General features: G+C 35.5%; 1 protein-coding gene across 1 annotated transcript in view; it reads right to left on the bottom strand.

The window, feature by feature from the left end:
• The window catches only part of SCML2 (Scm polycomb group protein like 2), a 75,370-nt gene that overhangs the window by 31,078 nt on the left and 19,288 nt on the right, over positions 1–25,004 (bottom strand). Inside the window, exons 6-8 of the mRNA XM_036271058.1 lie at positions 22,629–22,872; positions 6,093–6,301; positions 1,466–1,586 (exon numbers count right to left, since the gene is read on the bottom strand). Coding sequence (XP_036126951.1) covers positions 1,466–1,586; positions 6,093–6,301; positions 22,629–22,872 — 574 coding nt within the window. The remainder of the gene's footprint in view (positions 1–1,465; positions 1,587–6,092; positions 6,302–22,628; positions 22,873–25,004) is intronic.

The raw sequence follows: 25,004 nt of genomic DNA, 5'->3' as shown, positions 1-25,004 counted from the left end.
TAATGCATGGGATTACATCAAACTAAAAAGCTTCTGCACAGCAAAAGAAACAAGCATCAAAATGAAAAGGGAACCCCTTTATATGGGAGAGCATAACTGCCAACGATACATCAGTTAAGGAGTTCATTTCCAAAATACATAGAGTACTCATACAACTCAACAAAAGGAAGACAAAGAACCCAATTTAAAAATGGGCAGAAGACCTAAATAGATACCTCTCCAAACAGGACACACTAATGGCCAAGAGACATATGAAAAAATGCTCAACGTCACTAATCATCACAGAGATGTAAATTAAAATGACTATGAGGTATCACCTCACACCTGCCAGAATGGCTGCCATCAACAAATCATCTAACAACAAGTGCTGGCCAGAGTGTGGAGAAAAGGGGACTCTAGTACACTGCTGGTGGGAATGCAGACTGGTGCAGCCACTTTAGAAAACACTATGGGCCCTGGCCGGTTTGGCTCAGCGGTTAGAGCATCAGCCTGCGGTCCAGAGAGACCCGGGTTCGGTTCTGCTAAGGGCGCGTACCTCGGTTGCATTATGTCCCCAGCCCTGGTTGGTCGTGCGGGTGGCAGCCACTCGATGTGTCCCTTTAGCGTCGATGTCTCTCTCTCTCTCTCTCTCTCTCTCTATCTCTCTCTCTCTCTCTTCCTCTCCCTCCCTCCCACTCTATCTGAACAAAAAATGGAAAAATGTCCTCGGGTGAGGATAAAAAAAAAAAAAAAGAAAACACTATGGTGTTACCTCAAAAAAGTAAAAACTGAATTGCCATTTGACCCAGTGATCCCACGTCTAACCCTAAGAAGCCTGAAACACCAATCAGAAAGAATATATGTACCCCCATGTTCATAGCAGCACTGTTTACAATAGCTAAGATCTGGAAACAGCCCAAGAGTCCATCAGTAGACAAATGGATAACAAAGCTGTGGTACATATACACAATGGAGAATATGCAGCTGTAAGAAAGAAAGATCTCTTATCCTTTGAGACGACATGGAGGGACCTGGAAAGTATTATCCTAAGCGAAACAAGCCAAACAGAGAAAGACAAGTATCATATGATCTCACTTATTTGTGGAATATAATGAACATAACAGTCTGAGGAATGGGGTAGTCCCAGAGACGTGGAAGGGGGGTACAGACTGACAATCCCCAGAACAGGGGGTGGTGGGGGAGAGATAAACCACAGAACTTATATGCATGTATGCATGAACAAAGGTCATGGACAACAAAGCTGGGGACAGGGTGGGGAGGGAGAGGGGAGGGGGGAATCAATGGGGGGAAAAGGAGAAACATCTGTAACAAAAATTAATTAATTAATTTTTAAAAAAAGAAAAATGCGTAAATACATATTTATTATCTTTTTTCCTATTGTTTTACTTCCAGGACTTCAAAGATACTAAAAATAATACAGAATAAAAGATTAGTAATTTTACAGTCTTTTAAAATACTAATTTACCTGTCGACATCACTATTTTAGATGACCCAGGACTGGGATCCTTATATTCAACACCACGGCCTCTGGTCAGCATCCTTACAGAAGTTGAAGATGTGGAACACACAACAGGAATAGATTTTTCCTGTTTTAAAATAAAATCAAAAACACAATATACATTATCTTTTAAAACATTCCTAGATAAGGAGGTCAGAAAATTATTGACATAACTGGTCCACAAATGATCGTTGCCAGAAGTCCTCAGGGTTGGAAACCCCTGTGTGTGTGTCAAACTGCAGTACTTTCCACACTCTGCTTGCTCCTCAGAGGGGCCCATGATCCGGTCAGGTGAGGAAGAGAGAGACCAAGAGGCTGAGATTCTCAGTGCTACCCCTGCTCCAACTGGTCACACCTTAGTCAAATTAGTTCACTCTGTAAAATGTGTTTTATTTTTTGAAGTCACCTGTTTTTTCACACTGCTAAAGAAAAGTCTGTAAATCTAATCCAGCAATACATCAAATGTGGGTGAGGGACCTCAACAAGACAGAGGTATCTTTAGAAAGCACTCACTCATCTGGTTTTTAAGGTATCTAGTCTGCATTTTTCCATATTACATATGATAATTCTGACATTACAAGTAGCTTGTATACAAAATTAGGCCTATTGTATATAAGAACCAAATGTACTCTGGGGCATTATTAAACATCACTAATGCTTTATTTTATATCAACTCTTGAGGTTTTCTTGGAGCTATTTCAAATATGGTTCTCCAATATCAGAGAAGAGGCTCTTGTGCCTAGAAAAAGTAATTATAGAAATATTTAAAAGGCAGGAATAAAGGAGGAAAAAATACGATTAGCATTCAATGTTGCTGGATTATTCTTTATTTGTTTAAATTAATGACTGTCATTTGGATTCACAGCATTCTAGTAAACCATGTTAATTTTAAAGTATTAAATTACAATTACTGTGTTGATATTTCTTGTTCTTTCAATATTTTAAAAATCTGAAATCTGAATTCTTTGACTTAAAACATACCAAAATAGTATGTTTGCATTGCCATGATAAATAAACGTACATTTATTTTGAAAATGTGTTTCTATACCTATGGAATCCTTTAAGAGGGGGATGAAAATAGCTGACAAAGGAAAGAGTTTATTGCAAGAATAATTCTTACTTTAGTTCAAAGACTTTCTAAATAACTGAACTATGACATGGCAGTATTGAAACAGGGAAATAAGTAACTATGAGAATTTTAACTTTTCATAATGAAATAATGAAACTGGAGAAGAGGAAAGGGAATTGAAATACTTCCTTTGAAACAAAAATTAGTTTATTATCCAAAAATGATAGTATCTGTCCCTTGACCCTCCCTGCCACTATATAAACAATCTCTTCAAAATTGTCAAATTGACATGGGAATTATTTCAAAATAAAGAAATCAAGAGAAAATTTTTGGAGTTATCTTCTATCATCACCATTACACCAACTAATCATAAAGACTTTTTCAGAAGCTTGAAAATATGCATTTTCAAGTGACACCCTTGATCCATTTTGACTTTTAAAATGCATTTAAAATATTATTTCCCTTTAAATTTCATTAACTTTTCTTATTTTTATATAATTTATTTTTAACTTGATCTAATAATTTACATTAGAATAATCTTATTTGATTTTTCAATGTTTCTAATTTTATCTTTAAAATATATTCGGTTTTACTGACTTTTTATTTTATAAATTTTGAATGCTTTTAAAAATAAAAATATCAGTATTAATATAAGTATTTTAAATTAAAATGGTATTGTCATTTTGCTCCATACTGTAAACAGTTGAAAACAAAAATGTTTCTATCTACTGGTGTCAAATGGCTGAACTCAGAAATGTTTAAGATAATACTCCTAAAATTTAATTCGGTTCTAATAGATCTAGGAAGGTTATATGTCTTTATATTTACAGTGTATCTCTTATCGACAGGATTTATTTTGGTCTTTTAAAAAATCAATTATGACCCTAGCCAGTTTGGCTCAGCAGTTGGAGCATCGGCCCATGGTCCAAAGAGTCATGGGTTCAGTTCCAGTCTGGGGCATGTATTTCAGTTGCGGTTCAGTCCCTGGCCCTGGTCGCGGTCGTGCAGGAGGCAACCAATCAATGTGTCTCTCTCTTACAACAATGCCCCCCCTTCCCTTCCTCCGTCCTTCCCACTCTATCTGAAGGTAAATGGAAAAATATCCTTGGGTGAGGATTTAAAACAAAAAAATCAATTTTGATAAGCTCTGTCTTTTTTTAATTGAATTTATTGGGGTGGCATTGGGTCACAAAACCATACAGGTTTCAAATGTACAACTCAATAAAACATCATCTGCATATAGCACCATCCACCCATTGCCCCAAACAAAGTCTCTTTCTATCCCCATTCTCCCCACACTCCCCCCACCATATTGCCTACCTCCTCCTACCCTCCACACCCCTTCCCCTCTGGCTATCACCACACTGTTGTCTGTGTCTATATGATATATATTTTTATGCTTAATCCCTTCATCTTCTTTTTTTTTTTTTTTTCATCCTCACCCGAGGACATTTTTCCATTTTTTGTTCAGTGTGGAAAGGGGGGGGGGGGAGAGAGAGAGAGAGAGAAACATTGATGTGAAAGGGACACATCGAGTGGCCGCCTCCCACAGGGCCCAACCAGAGCCAGGGACAAACCGCAACTGAGGTATGTGCCCTTAGCAGGAACCAAACTAGGGTCTCTCTGGACCACAGGCTGACACTCTAACCGCCGAGCCAAACTGGCCAGGGCCCTTCACCTTCTTAAACTCTGTCTTTTAATTAGAGAGTTTAGTTCACTAATTTTTTTTAAATTAATCCTCATCTGAGGATATTTTTTCAACTGATTTGTTTAGAAAGAGTGGAAGGAAGAGAGAAATGGAGGGAGGGAGGGGGGAGAGACAGACAGACAGACAGAGACAGAGACATACACCTCAACTGGTTGCCTCCTGCACATGCCCCAACTGGGGTAGGGGACCAAATTTGCAACCCAGGAACATGTCCTTAACTGGGAATCAAACCCACAACCCTTCCATGTGCGGGCCAATGCTCTAACCACTGAGCTACACTGGCCAGGGCTAAAGTAATTATTAATATGTTTATGTCTGGGTCTAGCATTTTCTATTTGTCTCCTCTGTGTTTTGCTCCTCTATTCCTCCTTCTTATTTTTTTATTATTACTTAAATATGCCTTAGAACTCCATTTTAATTTTCCCAATAGCTTTTTAAGTAATGCTTCTTTGCATTTGTGTTTTTATAATATATCCTGGGGATTACAATGTCCAATCCATATAAAATTAATACTGTACTACTTAACATAAAATGTTGAAGTCATGCATTGACACAAATCCACGTCCCCCAGCTCAAGACTTTATACTATAATTGTTTTATATATTACATCCATGTATGTTATAAACCCCACAAAACTATAATTATTGCTTTAAACACATTATAAAGAAACTAAAGAAAAATGTCAAAAAGAAAGTCATTTGCATTTGCCCAGAGATAACTTCCTTTAGCATTTCTTATAGTGCTTGTCTGCCAGTGATGAATTCTCTAAGTATGCTTTATCTAAAAATGTAATCTTTTAGTTCCCTTTCATTCTTGATGGGTATTTTTGCCAGATATAGAATTCTGTATAACACTCCCTCCTCTTGTGTGTACTTCTCCCCCTGCTTCCAGAGTCTGTCAGTTTCCATTCACTCACCAGCATCTTCAGGTATCTGCTTTTTCTATTCTTTCCAAGTTTTAGAGTTGCTTTCTTTGAGGGATTTGGTTAAATAGAATATAGCTCTAGCATTATTAAATTGACCACATTGATTTCGTCAATCCTCCAGTTTATTGAGGTGTAATTTATATACAGTAAAATTCACCTCACGCTGATTTTTAAAATATACTAAGTTTTATTTTATTTTTTCCTTTACTGATATTTAGAGGGAGGGGAAGGGAGAGGAAAAAAGAGACAGAAAGAAACATCAATGAGGGAGAGCATCAACTGGCCACCTCCTGCATGCCTCCCACTGGGGATTGGGCCCACAACCTGGGCATGTGCCCTGACCAGGAATCGAACTGGCGACCTCTTGGTGCATGGGTCGACACTCAACTACTGTGCCGCACTGGCCGGGCTAAAATATACTGAGTTTTAAATAAACTGTCCTGACTGTAAATACACACATGCAATACTTTCAAAGTAGTTTTTGGAGTGATTTTCCAGTTTAATTGCTCTCTGAATTTATTAGCGAATATTAATACAGCAGAGGGGACAAAAGCTCACATATATTCCCTAGCCCTCTCCATCTGCCTCTGGCCCCTCCTCAGAACACAACATCAAGCATCTCCAGTGGCCACTCTGCTCTGGACTCGCAGTCGGAGTGCCAACTAATCTCAATGTGGTTTTGAAGAGGTCAAACACTATACCATGTTTTAAGTTTACCCAAGAAAATAAATACCAATCTCAATGGCTATGTAGGCCTTAAAGAGCCATATATATATTCTTAGTAAATTCCTAAAGGGCTTCATCATACTCTTAGTAAATCCTAAACTATATGTTATAAATAATGAGGGACTACAGAGACCTATAATACACATTAGTAGGAGATACAACTAACCTTTTTTTGGACTTTTTTCTTTGGTGTGACCTTTTTAGTAGAACTTTCCTTCTTGGGGACTGGAGTACGTCCAGTTGGTTTAGTCCGTCCTGGTTTCTTGGTCTGCTGTGTTGGTAATGCTACAACAAGTTTCTTTGCAGACTGCATTGACTGCTGGGTTTCTTTGGAATGGGAAGACTTCCTTTTTGTTGTGGTCTTTGTAGTGGAAACTGAGTGGAAAAAAACATAACACAAAAATAAAGTTAAATGACATAATTAAGGTATTGTTTACATATGCCTCAAAATAAATTAAAATCAATCTTTAAAAACATTCCAAAAGTTATTCACTGAAAACCACTTAAAGGTATCATTTAAAATGAAGTTTTAGGTATTTAAGATTTCTTATTATCAGAAAATAATCCAATTCTCCAGAAAAAATAAAGAGGCTTTTATAAGAGGAGCCAGAAACTTTAAAGTTAGCAGTGTGAAAATTTCTATTTACCTTTTGGCTGCTTTTCATATTTTTAGCTCTTAGCACAGAAAAGAGTTTCTCCTTCAGAAAATACTATCCAATTATACCATACGCAGGAATCACTTTGCCCATCAATATAGAAAAACATAAAGGAACTACCGATGGCTCCTGCTTCATCTTTCAGAGGCAGGGGAATCCCCTGCACTTGATTTTTTAATGGCTAAGGCACATTATGTTCTTATATGTATATCTAATAACAAAGCTTCATATACTACAATCTAGACTCTATATTAACATTGTCATAGAAGGACCACCACCAAACAAAGTGATTTATATCTACTAGTTACTTGGTAGCTCAATCCAGACAGTTTTAATATTTCAAATGACAATTATCTGCCACGTTACTTTAGTCTATGTCCACAATTAAACAGATATTTTAATATTAATACCCTAATAACTTCATTACAAAAAATGAATTTTATACATAATAATAAGTACTAATGTCAAGCAAAAATATTTATACGATGAGCTGTATAAGTAAAACATTTATACATCTATGCAAAAATCAACTACTTTTATCGAGAGCTTCATTTTACAGCTTAAAACCAATCTACCGCTTTGCTCCTCCCATATGCAAAGACTATGTGTAGGTCTGCCCGATCTTTGATGAAGAATACCACATCTTCTCTGTAGCCTTTTTATCTACCTTCTATTACTTACCATGCCAAAAAGATAGAACAGTTTTCTCTCAGCTGTCCTGGCAAATGAAGAACCACTTAATTGCCACCATCAGTTCCCCCCTTATTTAGAGTAATTCATCTACTTACAACACACTCTTCTTACCTCTTTACCATCATCTACCTCAATCTCCATGCTCACTTCCACTTTCTTCAATAACTCAAGTAACCAAATTCACATGATTTCTTCTTACAGTCTCCCTATCATCATCTTTAGGAATTTAACCATCATCCTTGTCATACTTCATCATCCTGACCTCATCATTGAAGATTTCAGCTCCTCCCTAAAATGGTTATACTTAGCAATTTCTGGAACTCTTCTATCTCCAAGATAACCAACTTTGCCCCCTTTCTCTATCTCCAACTTCCTTACCTGTCATCTTTGCTTCATACCAACTGACCATGCTTTTCTTTTTTCTTTTCCTCATCTGAGGACATGTTTATTGATTTTAGAGAGGGAGGGAGAGAGAGAGAGGGAGGGAGGAAGAGAGAGGGAGGGAGGGGGGTGAAGAGAGAGAGAGAAAAACATACATTGATGTGAGAAACATTGATTGGTTGCCTATTATACCCGCCCCAACCAGGGATTGAACCCACAACCTTTTGTTGTACAAGGTGATGCTCCAACCAACTGAGATACCCAGCCAGGGCCTAACCGTACTTTTCATTCTCTTTATGAGATCTAGCTACAAGCCCTCTCCATTTCAACCCAATCTATTAGCTTTCTTCTGGCTTTACTCCTTATCAACCTGCACCCAACTGTCCACCTCCACCAACACCCCTCTAACTAGTATCACTTACTTTATTACCCTTTAATCTTTGACTATGTCCTGCATGTCAGCTCCCACCTCTAAATCACACTAGAAATAATTTTCTCTGGTCCTGAGCTATAAGGGCCAACAACCTTTTTCTATAAAGGATCAGAGAGTAAATATTTTAGGTTATAAAGGCCATATATACAATCTCTGTCAGATTCTTTTTTGTTCGTCTTTTTAAACCCTTTGCGAATATAAAAACTGTTCTTAGCTCACACGCTACATGGGCTAGAGGTGGCCCTTGGGTTGTAGTTTGCCAGCTCCTACTAGAGAACATTAGAATATTATTGATGATTATACAATCCATGCTAACTTCAAATGGGGTGTCACTGATCTCCAAGTATACTTCCATGAAAGAATGATTTTCCCTGTTTAAGTTCCCATCTCCCTCTCACCCTATTCCATTCAGCAAACAACCTTACTTTCTACTACATAAGAAGGTTAAAGGCTATCTTTTGGGAGTGATCATAATCATCTCATTTCTTCACCTTAAAATACTTTTATTTTCATTCATTCTCATCTCTTCCCCTTGTATCAAATGAAAAGTTTTATATCTACTCTTCTAAGTCTGATAACTCCTAATAAATATATTCTATAGTTCTTCTTGGACATTATGGTTTCAATTATCTCCTCTATCTTCATGGTATTCCATTACTTGAGCCCCAACTCCTTGCTCTTGTGTAACACTCACATGTCCTTTATTGTGAAGTTACCTCCTCTAGTTTCTGGTATACTTTTAAGCCCTTGCATGAATCCTCCTTCTACTTCCTACCAAAATACCAAGAAAAATCACTTATAATTGATACTTCAATTTCCTTATTATTATGTTCCTTTGTCCCCTGCAATAACTGTTTCTTCTCCCAAACATATTGTAAAGATGTTACTTCTAAGGTTACTAATGACCCATTCCTAGTTACTAAAGCCATATAAATCCTTACCTCACGACAGCCTATTCATCTCCACAGTTCTGGTCCAAGCTGACTTAGCAGAACATAATCATAAAAGCATCTCTACTGTGCAAGCAGTTGACTGTCAGAGACACACAGTATTTCATTCATAGTAGCAGAGGCACTCTCTGTCCTGGCCTGACACTGCCCACATCTCAATCCTGCCTCACATAGATAGGTCTCTGCCTATCACTCTTCCTTTTATCATGGCTTAAAGATTTCTCTACAATACTGGTTTTTCACCTTCTCACTTTCCTACTGTGCCCAAAAGAAGCATAAAAGTCCTTTTTAAGCCCCCCTTCATTTAAAAAGATTTATTTGTTTTACAACTAATCACTACAATGGAAAAGATGGTAAACACTGGAAAAGTTACAAAGGAAAACAAGGTCTCTAATTTTTATTAGTAGCTGTCCTGGTTTTTATGGAAATGAGACTTGCCTTTTCATCTTTTAACCCTCTGGACCATGCACCAAGTTACCCATTCTAACCTGCTCAGTTCCCTGCTGAGTTATCAAACAGCGGTGGTATAGTAGGCATGGTCAGACTCCAATAGCGTAAACAAGTCCAGCCCTGTTGCCTAAACTCCTCACTGTCCTTCCTGAGTCTCCTTGATGACCCAGATAGGTTTCCTTCTCAATACTAAGAAACGTAGTTTTACAGTATTAAAAAATACCTTAAACATATAATAAAAAGTAACTCCCAGAGAGAAATAAATCATTCACTCAAAAAAGTAAAGATCTGCTTTTGGAGTCTGATAAAACATCCCAATTTGAGAAGTGGTGCTAAGTCTTTTCCAGCAGTCTTTAAAAGAATGATGTCTGGACAACTAAACCAAAACCAAATATACTGAAAGAATCTGAAGCTTTGATCCACTGCCCTCACCCCCTTTTCAAAACAGGGCTTAGACAGCTAAAATAAACAGATTAATGAAGAGAGAAAAAAACTCTTCATAAACATTATAAAACATACTGTGATTTGCACAGAATATTCTATCTTAAGGTTATTGAAAAATTGTAAAAATGTTACGGGAAAGAAATTCCCAAACACAATTGAAAGGTTAACGGATAGCTCTCTAACTTAAAATACAAAAGTCCAGTTAAGTTGTTTATCTCCATACCTAAATGACAGTGCCTCTTTTCTTGACATCCATGCTAAATTAAAATAAGAAAATCTAATTTAGTAGAAGTTACATGGTTTCCCTACCCTGTTTCATAAAAATTGAAAAACAAGCTAGAAATCAGTTAGAATTTAGAAGGGCTTTAATTTCAGAGTGTTTTTAAAAATATGCTTGTTTTCTACTTGCCAATCATAGATGCTTTATACACTACTCTCTTCCACTTCATGGGGGTGCTTCCCATGAAGATTTTTTTTTTCCACAATTCCTACTCATAGCTACTCACTTCAAAAGAACCAACATTTTGGTCATAATAATATTAAAGAAGATGACCATTTCAAAATTGTTTACATGAAAAGAAGCAACTTAAGTTGTTCCAACTAATATCATCTAACAATACTGAGTCTTTAAAAGACATTCAGTTTTTAAACCATAGCATTTTTTCTTATTGAATGACTTTTATAGAGTGACTTCCATTGTGTTAAGAACAATCATAACAGTCACTGCTATAATTTCCACAAAACACATTAAATGTATTGACATGATATTTAATTGTAAAATATGTTATACACATTACTGTGTCATAAAAATACTTTTACTAAGTCTCATGTAATACCAGTAAAATTATGTTATATTCCTCAAAGCTACAGAAAAAAATCTGGCACCACTTTTTATTACAAACTGTAGGTTTAAATGATCAAGTCTAACTTAAAATAGGGTTGTTCCTTTTTTTATTTAAACCATTTTTATGGTGGAAATAACCAAAGACTGACTCTCCCCTTGTATCATAAAACAATTTTTAGAAGTGACTAATCAAATAATAGCACTAACAATTTCAATAAGTAGTATTTATAAAACAGAATTTTTGAGGTAACAGAAATGACTAGGATGTTTAGTATACAAAAGCTGACAAAGCAGACAATGAATTTCTTTAACCACACTTCAACTACAATATAAAGAAACTTTGGGATTAATCCTACCTTTGAAAATATTCCAGAGAAACAAATTATTGCTGCATTTACCATTAAGGTGATTTAGGTTCCACTCAACAGCCTTCTCCTTTACCAGGAATAAAACTGCCTTTCTGAAGAAAGCACGTCAACAACAAAGCCCATGTTGCCTGAGCAAGCCTGAATTTCTAGCAAATGGGGATGAAGTTATTTGCATTTGTTGGTTTAAGGGGGTGGGGGTGGGAGGAGGGGACTAAGAGGACTGCTAAAGTAATTCTCATATTGTCTGTGGGCCCTATAGACAGTGGTCATCAGTCACCTGTTCAAACTTCCTTCTCTCCTGCCTTCAGAGAAGAACCAAAGGTTACCCTGGGTCAGAGAATTTGGAAAGAAATGAAAAGATGTAAAATCTAACTGCCAACCCATTGCGTATGTAGACAAAGTTATCTCCACTGGACCATATGTCCTAAAAACCAAGACATTTTAATAGTCTCAAGAGAACTTGTTAAAATATATCATAGAACAGAAACAAGAAAGAAGCTCCAGGTTCTGCTTGCAATTATTGCAGTATTTAACTGAAACACTTAAAACAGAGAAAGGGCATTTGTTTTTTGTTTTTAAGATACTTCTTTGCATCATAATGACTGTCTCATTTGCACAAGCAAATCATTTGTTCCAAGCTGTTCCTATGAAAAATAAAATATCAGCTGTTTTAAATTTCACGGCTCTTGAGTGAATAATTTGGGTTGATAACATTTCTAACTATTTCATTTATACCAAACAAGAAAAGTATTAAACAAGCTAACTATATTAGTCCGTATTTTATTATAAGCTACATTAAGAGTAAAAATCTAAAACACTTGAGTGTTTATTCAGAAGCTTTCTGGTGGGATTGACACACCTTGAACTTTTTACAGCCTTACTTATATGTACTTCTGTTACTTTGATCCCCACTATAACAGAGAAAGGAAAAGTGCTGCTTTATATGGATTTTACTGAACTTACACAATTATATTTTTTAAAAAGGAAAAAAAGTTAGTAAAGATATGTCCTAAACACTATAAAATCATAATTTTAAAATTTAGAAAGAAGTAAAGTACAAGATATAGAAACCACATACTCCTCTGCACACATCTGAACAACAAACCAAAACAGCCATAATTTCTGGGTTTTTTGGTTGTTTTGTTTATAATGAGAATGAAGTGGGGGTGGGGAGGAGAATAACTTCTTGTTTACTCAATGGAGGCTTTGAAATATTTCTCAAAAGACTAACTTTGAAACAGTTCCAAAAAATGTTACATGGAAAGGGCTTTACAAAATAAAGATTACTATGTAAATTGGCTAGTGAAGTTTTTTAAAAGATCGAAAGTTTATATTTTAAAACCCACTCCCTTATATTTAAGAAAAAAAATGTAGCATACACATATACACATATGCGCAAGCATAACATAAAATAAACTAGCATTCAAAGAAGCTAACAGTGCCCAAGATAATTATATTTAAAATCTATTTAAAATTTTTGAATAAAGTTTCTATTCATACAATTTATGTCTGAATTAGCAGCAAAACAAATCTAATACACCAGAGCTAACAAATATTCATTTTCAAAAATATTTTACAAAGTTGTGAAGGAAATGCCATGTTACCATTGAGTTCCACTTATAAATTAAAGCTGTTTCTGTGAGAGGCCAGAGGGATAATGAGGGACCTAATAAAATGAAGGATTTAATCAAGAAGAGTTAAGATGATCAGTGATAACCTATGGTGCCACTATGCAGGAATGCTTGGCTACACCTTCCTGATTGTAGATCTTCCCCTCTTCCACAGTTCCCTTTGGACCATAAGAATTCCTCTATACCCTTGGGATTCTGCAACTTTATACTCAAAGCATCTGGAAGTTTGCTGCCCTCATTCTTGGTTTGTATGGTCATAATTGTTTAAAGAATTAAGCTACAAGATGACAGACACTTCACACCAGTGTGGGTCATTAATATACAATCGATGATGCATAAATCTGAAGCTAAGTTAAATAAAACCAGTTAAGTACAAAGTTTAATTTATATTCTTAACTATAAAAGTATTTAGGTACCTTTAAAGCCAGGAAGAATGGTTTAAAATGTAGCATCTTAAAATTTTTTTAATATTCTACAATATTAGAAAAAAATTGATACTAGAGCAATTTTTTTAAATCCTCTACTTCTCATAGCCCATAGACACAGACAATAATGTGGTGAAGGCCTAGAGGGGACATAGAGGGAGGCAAAGAAGGGTAAATAGGGGACATCTGTAATGAGTCAACTATTTTTTTAAATCCTGCTTCTGAATTTCTCCAATTTCTCAAAATATGAAAAACTTACATTTATTGTGCTCATAAATAAAATTATAAAAATAAAATTTGAAAAGAAATAAACTAAAACAAAAATAATAAATAAAATTATAGAAACACAATAGTAAATTATTTGTTTATAAACTTTCCTAAATAAAGATAGAAAAAAATAAAAGTTTTTTCAAAAATCACACATAGCCGTTAAAATAATGGTAGTCCCAGTTCTGACTCTAACTTGCTGGATTCTAAAGTTTGCTCCTTCGAAGCTGGGGACAGAGCAGGGAGGAAGGGGGAAGGGAGAATCAGTGGGGGGAGGAGGAGAAACATCTGTAAAAAAAAATAAATTAATTAAAAAAATGTTTGCTCCTTCATGTATTAATTTGGACTTTAATGAGATGACTGGCTGTAAATTCCTATAACTGTATATGCCGACTTAAAGGGCATTTCTAAATATCATCATTTTTTAGAGAGAACTAAGATATAAGATACAAGTGAGGGGCAAGTTGAAACAGAAAACAGTAAGATCAAATAAATTCTTCACGAAGAAAATCTACAATGGGACTTGTTTTAGTTCACTTGACTCAGGACATAGCAACACACACACTTCTTTCCTCTTTCTCACCAGACACTCCGTATAGGTCTCCAGAATAAAATATGATGAGCTGTGACAGTACCAACCAGAAGCAAGGGGCTTTGGAGGATTGTAGAGTCATAACAAGAACCAAGAAAGGAAAACCTAAATAAACAAGGGAGAGAAAAGAGCCACACAGCTTGCTGAATTTTCTATCCAAGGTATGCTTCTCAGTAGATTTTTCTACTATTCATTAGCCTGATAAGAACTTGGCTGTTTCTGATTACAGAAGTGTTAACACAGGGGGAAATATTTTGTTTTTTAAAAAAGTTTTAAAGTAAATTAAACTTTATTACTATTTTTTAAAATATAATGTCAAATCAAATTAGCATTCATGGATGCCTTACTACATTTCTTTTTTTTAAGAGAGAGAGGAAAGGAGAAGGAGAGAGGGATAGAAACATCCATGAGAGAGAACATCGACTTGCCACCTCTTGCCCCCCACTGGGGATCTTAGCCCACAACCTGGACGTGTGCCCTGACCGGGAATCGAACCAGTGACCTCTTGGTGCATGGGTCAATGCTCAACCACTGAGCCACACTGGCCAGGCCTTACTACATTTCTTTAAGAAACTATGTAAGTGAACTAATCTTCCTTAGTCATTAATTATTTGAAAAAGTTTTAAGTGATATATGCTAAAACTAATGTTGAAAAAGCAATTATATAAAGGTTGAAAAACAAATATTTCCAGTGTTTAAGAAATATTTACAATTAATAAAAATAGATTTTTTTAATTTATGAAAATCAATTAATTTGTACCTTTTGAAATCTCTAACTCTAAGGCCCTTAAATTATTTAATATTCAAGTCAATAAATTTAATGTTTCTGTATGTTTTTAAAGACCATGAATAACATCAAAAAGCAAATGACTGAAAAAAATTATTTTTTTACTTTTATGACAAAGGGTTGATTTGTGCAATAAATAAGGCACTCAAATCAATAAGGAAAGGAACACAAAAGAAAAAAGTGGGAAACAAAATTAGCAAGAAAATTTTAAAGGAATATTAATGGAAATATATGGAAAGAAAAAGATTCAACCTCACTAGTAATATAAAATATAAAATTTTTAAATTAACATTTTTCAATTAGCAAAAATAACAAGATAATTCCCAAAGCTGAAGAATGAAGGGAAAAAAAATAATATGTCCACTCACCTTTGAGGGGAGTGGAAATGGACATACCTTCTGAAAGACAATCTGTCAGCCTTAGAAACATACCCCCTAACTCAACAAACTTATCCTATGGAAATAGAGAGGTATGCAAATATGTATTTATCATATCATCTAGTTTAATATCATAAATCTAGAAACATTCTAAATGTCAATCAAAATAGAAGTTTGGTTAAATAAATTATGGTATAGCCATATCATGGAATACATAGAAATAAAATTGAATTTGTAGGTATATATTTTACATGGGAATACAGTCACAATACATTATGTAAAAGTAGACAGGGAAGCAGAATATGCCATAAAATTCTGTTTCAAACTAAAATTATTAATTTATTTTACAGTACAAATATAGCATATATTGTTTTTTTCTTTAAAAGCCAGATAAAAGCAAAAGATAGAATTACCACTTCCTTTATCACCCTATACCCCTTTCCAGAAATAATCACTATTACACATTTGATACATATAACCTTTCAGTTCTTTTCTATGTATTTATATACAGATATCTATAGTTAAGTATAAAAATACATATTTATTTTCTTTTGACTTAATGGTATACTCTGTATTTGGGGGGATTGGTTTTTTCACTTAATACATTTTGGAGAGCTTTCTTTCTTAGTAACAGGAACAATTTCATTCTTCTAAATTTGTTCTATATTATTCTAAAGAATACTATACCATAACTTATTTTAACATTTATATATTGATTTGGCCATGTATGTGTGTTCTAAAGGTATATATGTAAGACAAAAAGAAAAAAAAAGCAATATAAGTCAAATATAAACCAAACTATTTGCCATGGTTATCTCTGCATGCTTTTCTCATTTATTTTGCTCTGAGTACTTACTACGTTTTCTATCAGAAAAAAAGTTGTTATATTAAAATAAAAAATAATTTTATAATATTTTGCTTTCAAGAATATATCACATTATATCTAAGAAATTATACTCTTATATGATAGCTGCCATTTAATGAATGATGTATTGGCTAAAATAAATGTTTTCTCTACTCAAAAAGAGTATTTCACCTTGTGAAAGTATACTACTAACCCTATTAATCTATCTGTAATTAATAAGCAATGTTTGAAAAAATCAAAATGAATCATATCTTCAATGCCTTTAGGTGAGTATCACCTAACTATTTTTAACCACACTTTCCCCAGAATCCTAAGGTTCTTCTGGGGACTTCCACAAATCTTTACAAAACAGAATGTGGTACCAGTGGGCACATCTTTGTTTCTACTCTACAGCTTCCAAATTCTACTTTAACATGGTTTACATTATCTGTATTAAAAAAGTAGTCATGATTCGTGCTTGACAACATCAAATTACTTGTGCCATTTAAAATTCTTAATAATGATAAAACAGTTCAGATATAATAGCAAACATTTTTAAAATTTTACACTGAAAGTACACAACATATCATTTGAGGTATATGTGTGGTTTTGCTAAGATATTAAGATTCAAAGGAACCCACACCTAGCAGTATCAGAGTGAAACTGCAAAACAGCAAAGATGACATAATAAATTAGAGTAGCTGGAGAAAAAAATGACGGATTACAATCAGAGGGGGAAAAAAATGACTGACAGCTGAATTCTCAACAGCAATGAAAACCAAAAGGCAAAAGAGTATCTTCAATGTACTGAAAGAAAATAGCTGTCAACCTAGAATTCTACACCCAAAGAAAATGGCTTTCAAGGAAGGAGTTAAAATAATGACCTATTCAGATGAACATAAACTGACAGAGTGTGTCACTAGCAGACCCTCACCAAAGGAAATTCTGAAGGATCTAACTCAAGCAGAAGAAAATTAACCCCAGATGAAAGGTTTGAGATGCTAAGAATGAATAAAGAGCAAAGAACATGTTGAATATGTCGGTGAATCTCAACAAATACGGACTGTATAAACAATAATAATAGCTTATACGATGACAAAAAGATATAATTAATATATATAACAGTAACAACATGAATTGGAAGGGGGTACATGGGTAGGATATTCTGAATTTATTTTATTGCCTCAGTGCATAATAAATATATTAATTCATTTCAGACTTCCATTAAGTTAAGAAGCAATATTAAAAAACAGAAAATAAAATAATTTTTTTTTTAAAAATTAAAAACAAACAAAAAAAAAGAACAGTAAATACAGTGAAGGATGGGTAGAAGATAGAAGTCAATTTAGGACACTGAGAAAAAGTATAATAAATGCAAGAGAGTCACTAGGTTGGTTCCCTCAACAACAGGAAAGGAAAGATTTTAAGAAGTATTCAACACTATCAAATATAGCATAAAAGTTAAGAGGAGAGCTCATTAGTGGTCTTCCAGAAAAGAAGGGGGAGTGGAAATGAAATGAGAAGAAAATAATCCAAAAAAAAGGAAAATAAAGAAATAGCAGAACAAATAAAAAACATAAAAATAAGGTGGCATATTAAAAACCAAATATATCAGTAATTACTATAAATATAAATAGATTAAAAGTTCCAGATAAAAGACAGGTTGGCTGAGTGACCAAGAAGTTCAAAATACAACTATTTGCAAGAGATGCATCTTTTTACATAAGAATAGAATAAAGTTTGAACATTAGAAAAAGAGAGTAAGAGAGAACAAGAACACCAACCACACAAAAGCTGGTATAGCTACATTAATATAAGTTACCATAAAGAGAGTTACTACAGAAGATTCAACTGACCAGGAAATTATAACAGTTCAAAATCTGTACACATCTGATAATGTAGTCATTAAACAGATAAAGTATAAAGTAAATACTGGAAGAACTACAAGGAAAAAACAGACTCATAATTATAATGGAACCTACAGGGGGAAAACAGTTCGAGTAACAGCAAACTTCTCATCAGAAACCATGGAGGCCAAAAGAAAGCTGCACAACAGTTTTCAAGTACTCAAAGAAAAGAACTGTCAATTTAGAATTCTATCTCCAGCAACTATCCCTCAAGGATTATGGGAAAATAAACAAGTTTTCATTGGATGAAGAAAAACTAAGAATTTGCTGGCAGCAAATTCTTAGAATGAGTAAAAGAAGTTCTCTAACAAGAAGAAAATGATAAAAGAAGGAATCTTTGAAAATTAGGAGGGAATAAAAAACTGAAAGGGCAAAAATGTAGGTAAATATAATAGACTTTCCTTCTCCTCTTGAGTTTTCTAAATTATGCTTAATAATTGAACCAAACATAGATAGCACTGCCTAAATGCCACTGTTCACAATAAATGCAGAGAAAGCATTTAAGACATATTATAGATGGTGGAGGGTAAACAGACATAAATCAAGGTAAAGTCTCTAAATTTCCCTTTAACTGGTGAAATGTCTAGTGGGGCAAAGAACAGAACAGGCAGATCTCAGAAAGTACTGGTGAAGCCACATTTAAAAGCAGAAAACAACACTTTGCATCTCCTGTTTACTCCTCAACTCTCTAAAATCTGGTTTTTCATATAATTCTAGTAACCACACTTTTACTTAAGACCACTAATGAGCTCTCCTCTTGACTTTTAGTCTGCATTTGATAGTGTTGAATACCTAACTCCTTAAAATCTTTCCTCTTCTGTTGTCGGGGTAACCAACCTATTGACTCTCTTACATTTATGTACACTTTTTCTCAGTGTCCTAAATTGACTTTTGTCTTCCACTCATCCCTCATTTTTGTGTTTCTCAAAGTTTGGGCCTCCAACCATGTGCAATGGAAACACCTGAGCTCCACTTTGGACTTACTGATTCAGAACCCAGGGATTTGAGTTCCAGATCATCAACCTTGTAACAAGCTCCCCAGGGTGGTTCAATTGTGAGAATTATTGTTTTAAAAGTTGATCCATGAGGTCCTATCTTGGTCCTCTTCTACCTCTACCTGTTACACATGCACAATTAAAACCACATCCAAGTCTGGCTGGTGTGGCTCAGTAGATTGAGTGTCGTCCCATGGATTGAGAGGTCCCAGTTTGATTCCCAATCAGGGTACATGCCTGGGTTTCGGTCTCAATCCCCAGGTGTGTGTGTGGGGGGGGGAGGCGTGCAGGACACAGCTGATTAGTGTTTCTCACATCAATGTTTCTATCTCTCTCCCCCTTCCTCTCTCTCTAAAAAAATCAATAAAAACTTATTTTAAAAAAACACCCAAAACTTCCACTATTTACATTGACCAAGACTTAGTCTCATGACCACATCTAACTATGCTAAAGAGGTTGAAAATATAGTTTTTATATTAGGTAGCCAAACTGTATTACTTACAAAAAATGGGAGACCAGATACTAGAGGACAACAGCATTCTTGGCCACACATTCTAAAGTCACCTTGTCCCAAACTGAACTCATCAGTTATCAGAATAAACTGTATAATTTTAACTTTTGTGAGGTGTCCACTCTACCTTTATCTCCATTCTTCCTGAAAAACTCCTTCTCCTCTCTTAATAGTCATGTCATGTGTCTTTTCGTGAAGCTTTCCTTTACCCAACCACCTCTCCCTCCAGCCTAAACAGACTGGACCTCTTTGAGCCACCTTCATATCTAACATACATCTCTATTTTTACATTGCTAATTCTGTATCATATTTTTAAATTATTTTATTAATTTCTGTTACAGATGTTTCTCCTTTTTCCCCCATTGACACCCTCCTCTGCATCCCCCCAACCCCATCCCCAGCTTTGTTGTCTATGTCCACTGGTCATGTACACATGCATATAAGTTCTGTGGTTTATCTCTTCCCCCACAATACCCCTCCTCTGAGGTTTGTCAATCTGTACCCCACCTCTATGTCTCTGGGTCAATTTTGTTCATCAGTTTAATTTAGTTCATTATATTCCACAAATAAGTGAGATCATGTGATATTTGTCTTTTTCTGCTTGGCTTGTTTCGCTTAGCATAATATTCTCCAGGTCCCCCCATGTCATCTCAAAGGATAAGAGATCTTTCTTTCTTACAACTGCATAGTATTCCATTGTGTACATGTACCACAGCTTTTTTATCCACTCATCTACTGATGGACACTTGGGTTGTTTCCAGATCTTAGCTATTGTAAATAGTGCTGCTCTGAACATAGGGGTACATGTATTCTTTCTGATTGGTGTTTCAGGCTTCTTAGGCTATATTCATAGATGTGAAATCACTGGGTCAAATGGCAGTTCAATTTTTAACTTTTTGAGGTAACACGATAGTGTTTTCCATAGTGGCTGCACCAGTCTGCATTCCCACCAGCAGTGTATTATAGAGTCCCCTTTTCTCCACACCCTCACCAACACTTGTTGTTTCATGATTTGTTAATGGTGGCCATTCTGACAGGTGTGAGGTGATACCTCATAGTTGTTTTAATTTGCATCTCTCTGATGATTAGTGACATTGAGGGAGAGAAAGAGAGAAACATCAACATGAAAGGGACACATCGAGTGGTTGCCACTGCATGACCCAACTAGGGTCAGGGACAAACTGCAACCGAGGTATGTGCCCCTAGCGGAAACCAAACCCAGGTCTCTCTGGACCGCAGGCCAATGCTCTAACCACTGAGCCAAACAGGCCAGGGCCCTCTGCCCATTTTTTTAATTGGGTTGTCTTCCGTTTGTTGAGTTGTATGAGCACTCTATATATTTTGGAAATTAACCACTTGTCTGATGCATCATTGGCAATTATGGTAGGTTCCCTTTCCATTTTGATGGTTGTTTCTTTTGCTGTGTAGAAGCTTTTTAGTTTGATATAGTCCCATGTGTTCATTTTTTCCTTTGTTTCTCTTGTCTTAGGTGTTGTTTCTCTTGCCTTAGGTGTTGGTATCATATTTTTAAATCTACCCCTCTATTCATCCCTCTCCCAATATAAAGCAAACTTCTGGAGGGCAGAGACTATGTCTCATTTATCTTAGCATGTGCATACAGATCTGTTATCATACTAAATTTTACAAAAATCATTAATCGATCATTAATGTCTGCTTCCTAAAATTATGGCAGTAAGGAACTGGTAAGAGATACCTAATAAAAAGAACATGATGGTATGTAGTATTGTAGTATGAGATGTGTTCAAGTCCCAAATTACAAAGAGTCTAACAGCAGTTACAAGAAGAACAGTCCCCTCTTATCTGTGGTTTCACTTTCCATGGCTTCAGTTACACATGGTCAACTCCAGTCCAAAAATATTAAGTAGAAAATTCCAGAAATAAACAATTCATAAGTTTTAAATCACATGCCATTCTAAATAGCATGATAAAATCTGACACCATCCTACTCCAACACACCCAGGATGTGAATCATCCCTTTGTCCAGCATCTCCACCTATTAGTTACTTAGTAGCCATCTTAGTTATCAGATCGACTGTCATGGTATCACAGTGTTTGTGTTCAAGTAATCCTTATTTTACTTAATAATAGCTCCAAAGTGCAAGAGTAGTGATGCTGTCAATTCAGATACGCCAAAGAGAAGTCCTTAAGCATATGCATGTACAGGAAAGAAACAGTATATATAGGGTTGAGCACTATCCAAGGTTTTAGATATCCACTGGGGGTTTTGTAACATGTGTCCTGCACTTAGGAAAGGACTATTGTAATATAGCTATATGTGCTTACCTGTACTGCCCTCCTCCACATAGCTTACCTACTCATTTTCTACACCCATTTTTCTTTTTCTGATAAAAATAAATTTAGTGAGGCAAATGTTAAGTATGTTTACATTTGATTCCACTAATGAAGTCTACATTTAACTTAGGCCAATGAATGAGTTATGTGCATGAACCCCTCTTAAACCTCAGCAGTTATTCCAGCACAGAAAACCAGGTTAGGTATGTCTAAGCCCTTGGAAGAATTACCAAAGAAATCTAATGTTTTGATTACCTTTTTGTGAAAGAAAATATCTAGAAAATCATAGTATTCAACTTATGAAACACAGCATCACAACTGATAAACTCATGACTAAAATAACATACTAATCCACGATGGCTTCCATAGTCAAAATGTTCAAGTGTATAGATTTTACTTAAGACTATCAAAGTATCAATTTAACTTGTAAAATGACCAAAAATCATGTAAAACATGCATGTAATAGTTGCTAAGCCCAACCTTTTAAAATTTATCTTCTATATATAAACAACGGAATACCATGTATAATTTAAAATTAAATATCAACTATAAAGGAAGTTGAGTACCCCAAAGTGCTTATAGCAGCAAGGCTTCAATGGTCCAAGTATGGCCTCCAGCTTTGCCCATATCTCCAGTGTTGACTGTCAATTCAGACTATGATACTGGGTTGGCCCTCAAGAATTCTAATCACAGTCTTCATCTCCAGTTCTCTATCCTGGATAGTACCCTCGCTGTTCTGCCTATAGCTCCAGTAGGTGAAGTGCTAAACTCAATGCCAATAGTAGTCAGATATAACTTCAATAAAATAAAAGATGTAGTTACTTATTATCTTACCACGAGTTCCTGGTGGTTGTAATACATCTCCTGCCAAACGACACCACCCAACTGGGAAAATATCCCGGCAATAGTATTTGCACCAATAATCAAAAGCTCCACTCCAGCCATCGAATGTGATATGAACTTCATCTCCTCTAACACCTCCAATAGTTGCAGGACAGATCATGTCCGGATTCTTTTTGTCTACAGCTTCAAGTTTCATCCCCACTTGAAAGTTATTTAGAGGCGGCTTTGGTGGTTCCTATCAAAACATTAAAAATGTTTTCATTGTTTAGATGTATTAAGAAACATTTGTTCAACTGTATTCTTACAACTTTAAGCAACCAAAAATTGAGCTCCATGTATATAAATAAAATACAAGAAGAAAAACAGTTCTTACAGATCTCTCAAACTCTGCTCTACATCTCACTTACTCTGGAGCAGAGCCAAGAACCTAGAAGAAAACAAAACCAGCCTGACAGCAATTCAGCCATTCATTCATTCATTTAAGAAATATGTATTATATACTATGTACCAAGAATTCAGGATTCACTGGTAAACAAAAAATATCAAAGATCCCTGCTCTGGTGGAGCTTAAATTCTAGTTGTGGGGGTAATAGGGTTGGGGATTGAGTGGGGGTAAGGGGAAAAGCAATCAACAACCAATTTTACAAGAGGGAATCAAACCAATAAATATGTAAATTGTAGGGTATGTTGAAAGGTGTAAGTCCAAAAAGAAGAAACAATAACAGATAGTATGCAAAATTAAACTCAGAGTATAAAATGCAGACACAAGAACATGAAAGTCATATATACAGTCTGAGGTCATTTATGATATCCAATCCAGTAAAAAAGTATTACTTAAGTTTCAAAAGTTAAAGCATGCAAATGCTAACAGGATTCTTAGAAAGCCCAAGTGCTATGTTGAAAGCAGTATCTTTTCTTTCCATTTGCATTTTATCCTAGTAAATGGCACCATCAACAACAACCCAGTCTTCCAAGCCAGAAGCCTGGAAATAGTCCTAGACCAGTGGATCTCAGCCCAACTGAACATCAGACTCACTTGAGGGCCACATCACCAAAGTATTAAACTGGTCTGGGGTGAGGCCCAGGCATCAGCACCTTTTAATTCCCCAGGTGATTCTAATGTGCGTCAAAGGCTGAGAACCACTGCCTGAAAAGCATCCTTCTCCCTAAATATTTGCATTCAAAGACTACAACCTGCCAGTTCTACCCTCTAGATGTCTACAAAAATAACATTAAAAGCTGACCTTCAATTAGTTAGTATATGCCAGGCACTGTTTTCCATATATTAATTTAATTCTCACAACACCCTATAAAGTCAGTGAAATTGTTATCCTCATTTTACAGATGATAAAACTTGTGCACAAATAACTAAGAACCACAATATCAGAGCTAGATTTTAAACCTAGGCAACCAACTCCTTGGAACACCCTACCCCATCATCTGCCTGGTCAACTCCAATTCATTCACTTCCAAATCCCAGCTTTTTTGGCCTCTTAAGGCTTCCCTGACTAACTCCTGCCCACTCCTAGGCCCACCTAAAACAGGCACTTTTGCCTTCAATTGTGAAACTACCGTTGGAATGTGTTCACTCCTCTATGAGACAAACAGATTCTCAAAAGCATATACTACATCTTATTCATGTTATTTCCAGCACAGGACCCAATAGCAATCAGTTAAAAAAAAAAATTAATGAACCAAGGAATCATCTCAAGAACAGTAAATAAACTCTCAACTAATTCTTTCACCAAGATATAATTTAAGAAACATATCTGGTAGGTTGGTTCCTTTTTTAAATGTCCCCTTTAAACCCATCTCATTATCCCATATTTTTCCACTGTTATCCTTTCCAGCAGTTTTCAACCTGTGGGTCGTGACCCCTTTGGGGGTCGAATGGTCCTTTCACAGGGGTTGACTAAGACCATAGGAAAACACATATTTCCGATGGTCTTAGGAACCGAGACACCGCTCCTCTATCCGTCTCCAGGCGAGTCTGCCCACATGCAGATACACCCACATACAACATGAGGAATTGTATTAAAGGGTCGCAGCATTAGGAAGGTTGAGAACCACTGCTTTACACCCTTGCAATCTGAAAGTTCATTGATTATTGGCCCTCAAAGTCCTTTTACTTACACATTCTTAATTTGGTTCTTTAAACCCACCCTGAAAGTTAGCAGAACAAAAGTTAGCTTGATCAAAGTATTTAATAACTAAACAATAAGAAACTAGAGTTACATCCTGCCACTAAATATCAACTGTCTACTACAAAATGTGGGGGTAAAGGGGAACATATTTGACAAAGGATAACCTTGGTAGTTGATAAATTTGTGCTGGACAATCACAGAATGCAGAAAACATTCAAGGTAC

Source organism: Molossus molossus, unplaced genomic scaffold, assembly GCF_014108415.1.
Source record: "Molossus molossus isolate mMolMol1 unplaced genomic scaffold, mMolMol1.p scaffold_m16_p_2, whole genome shotgun sequence".
NCBI lineage: Eukaryota > Metazoa > Chordata > Mammalia > Chiroptera > Molossidae > Molossus > Molossus molossus.
This window is presented reverse-complemented; position numbering and strand designations above follow the sequence as displayed.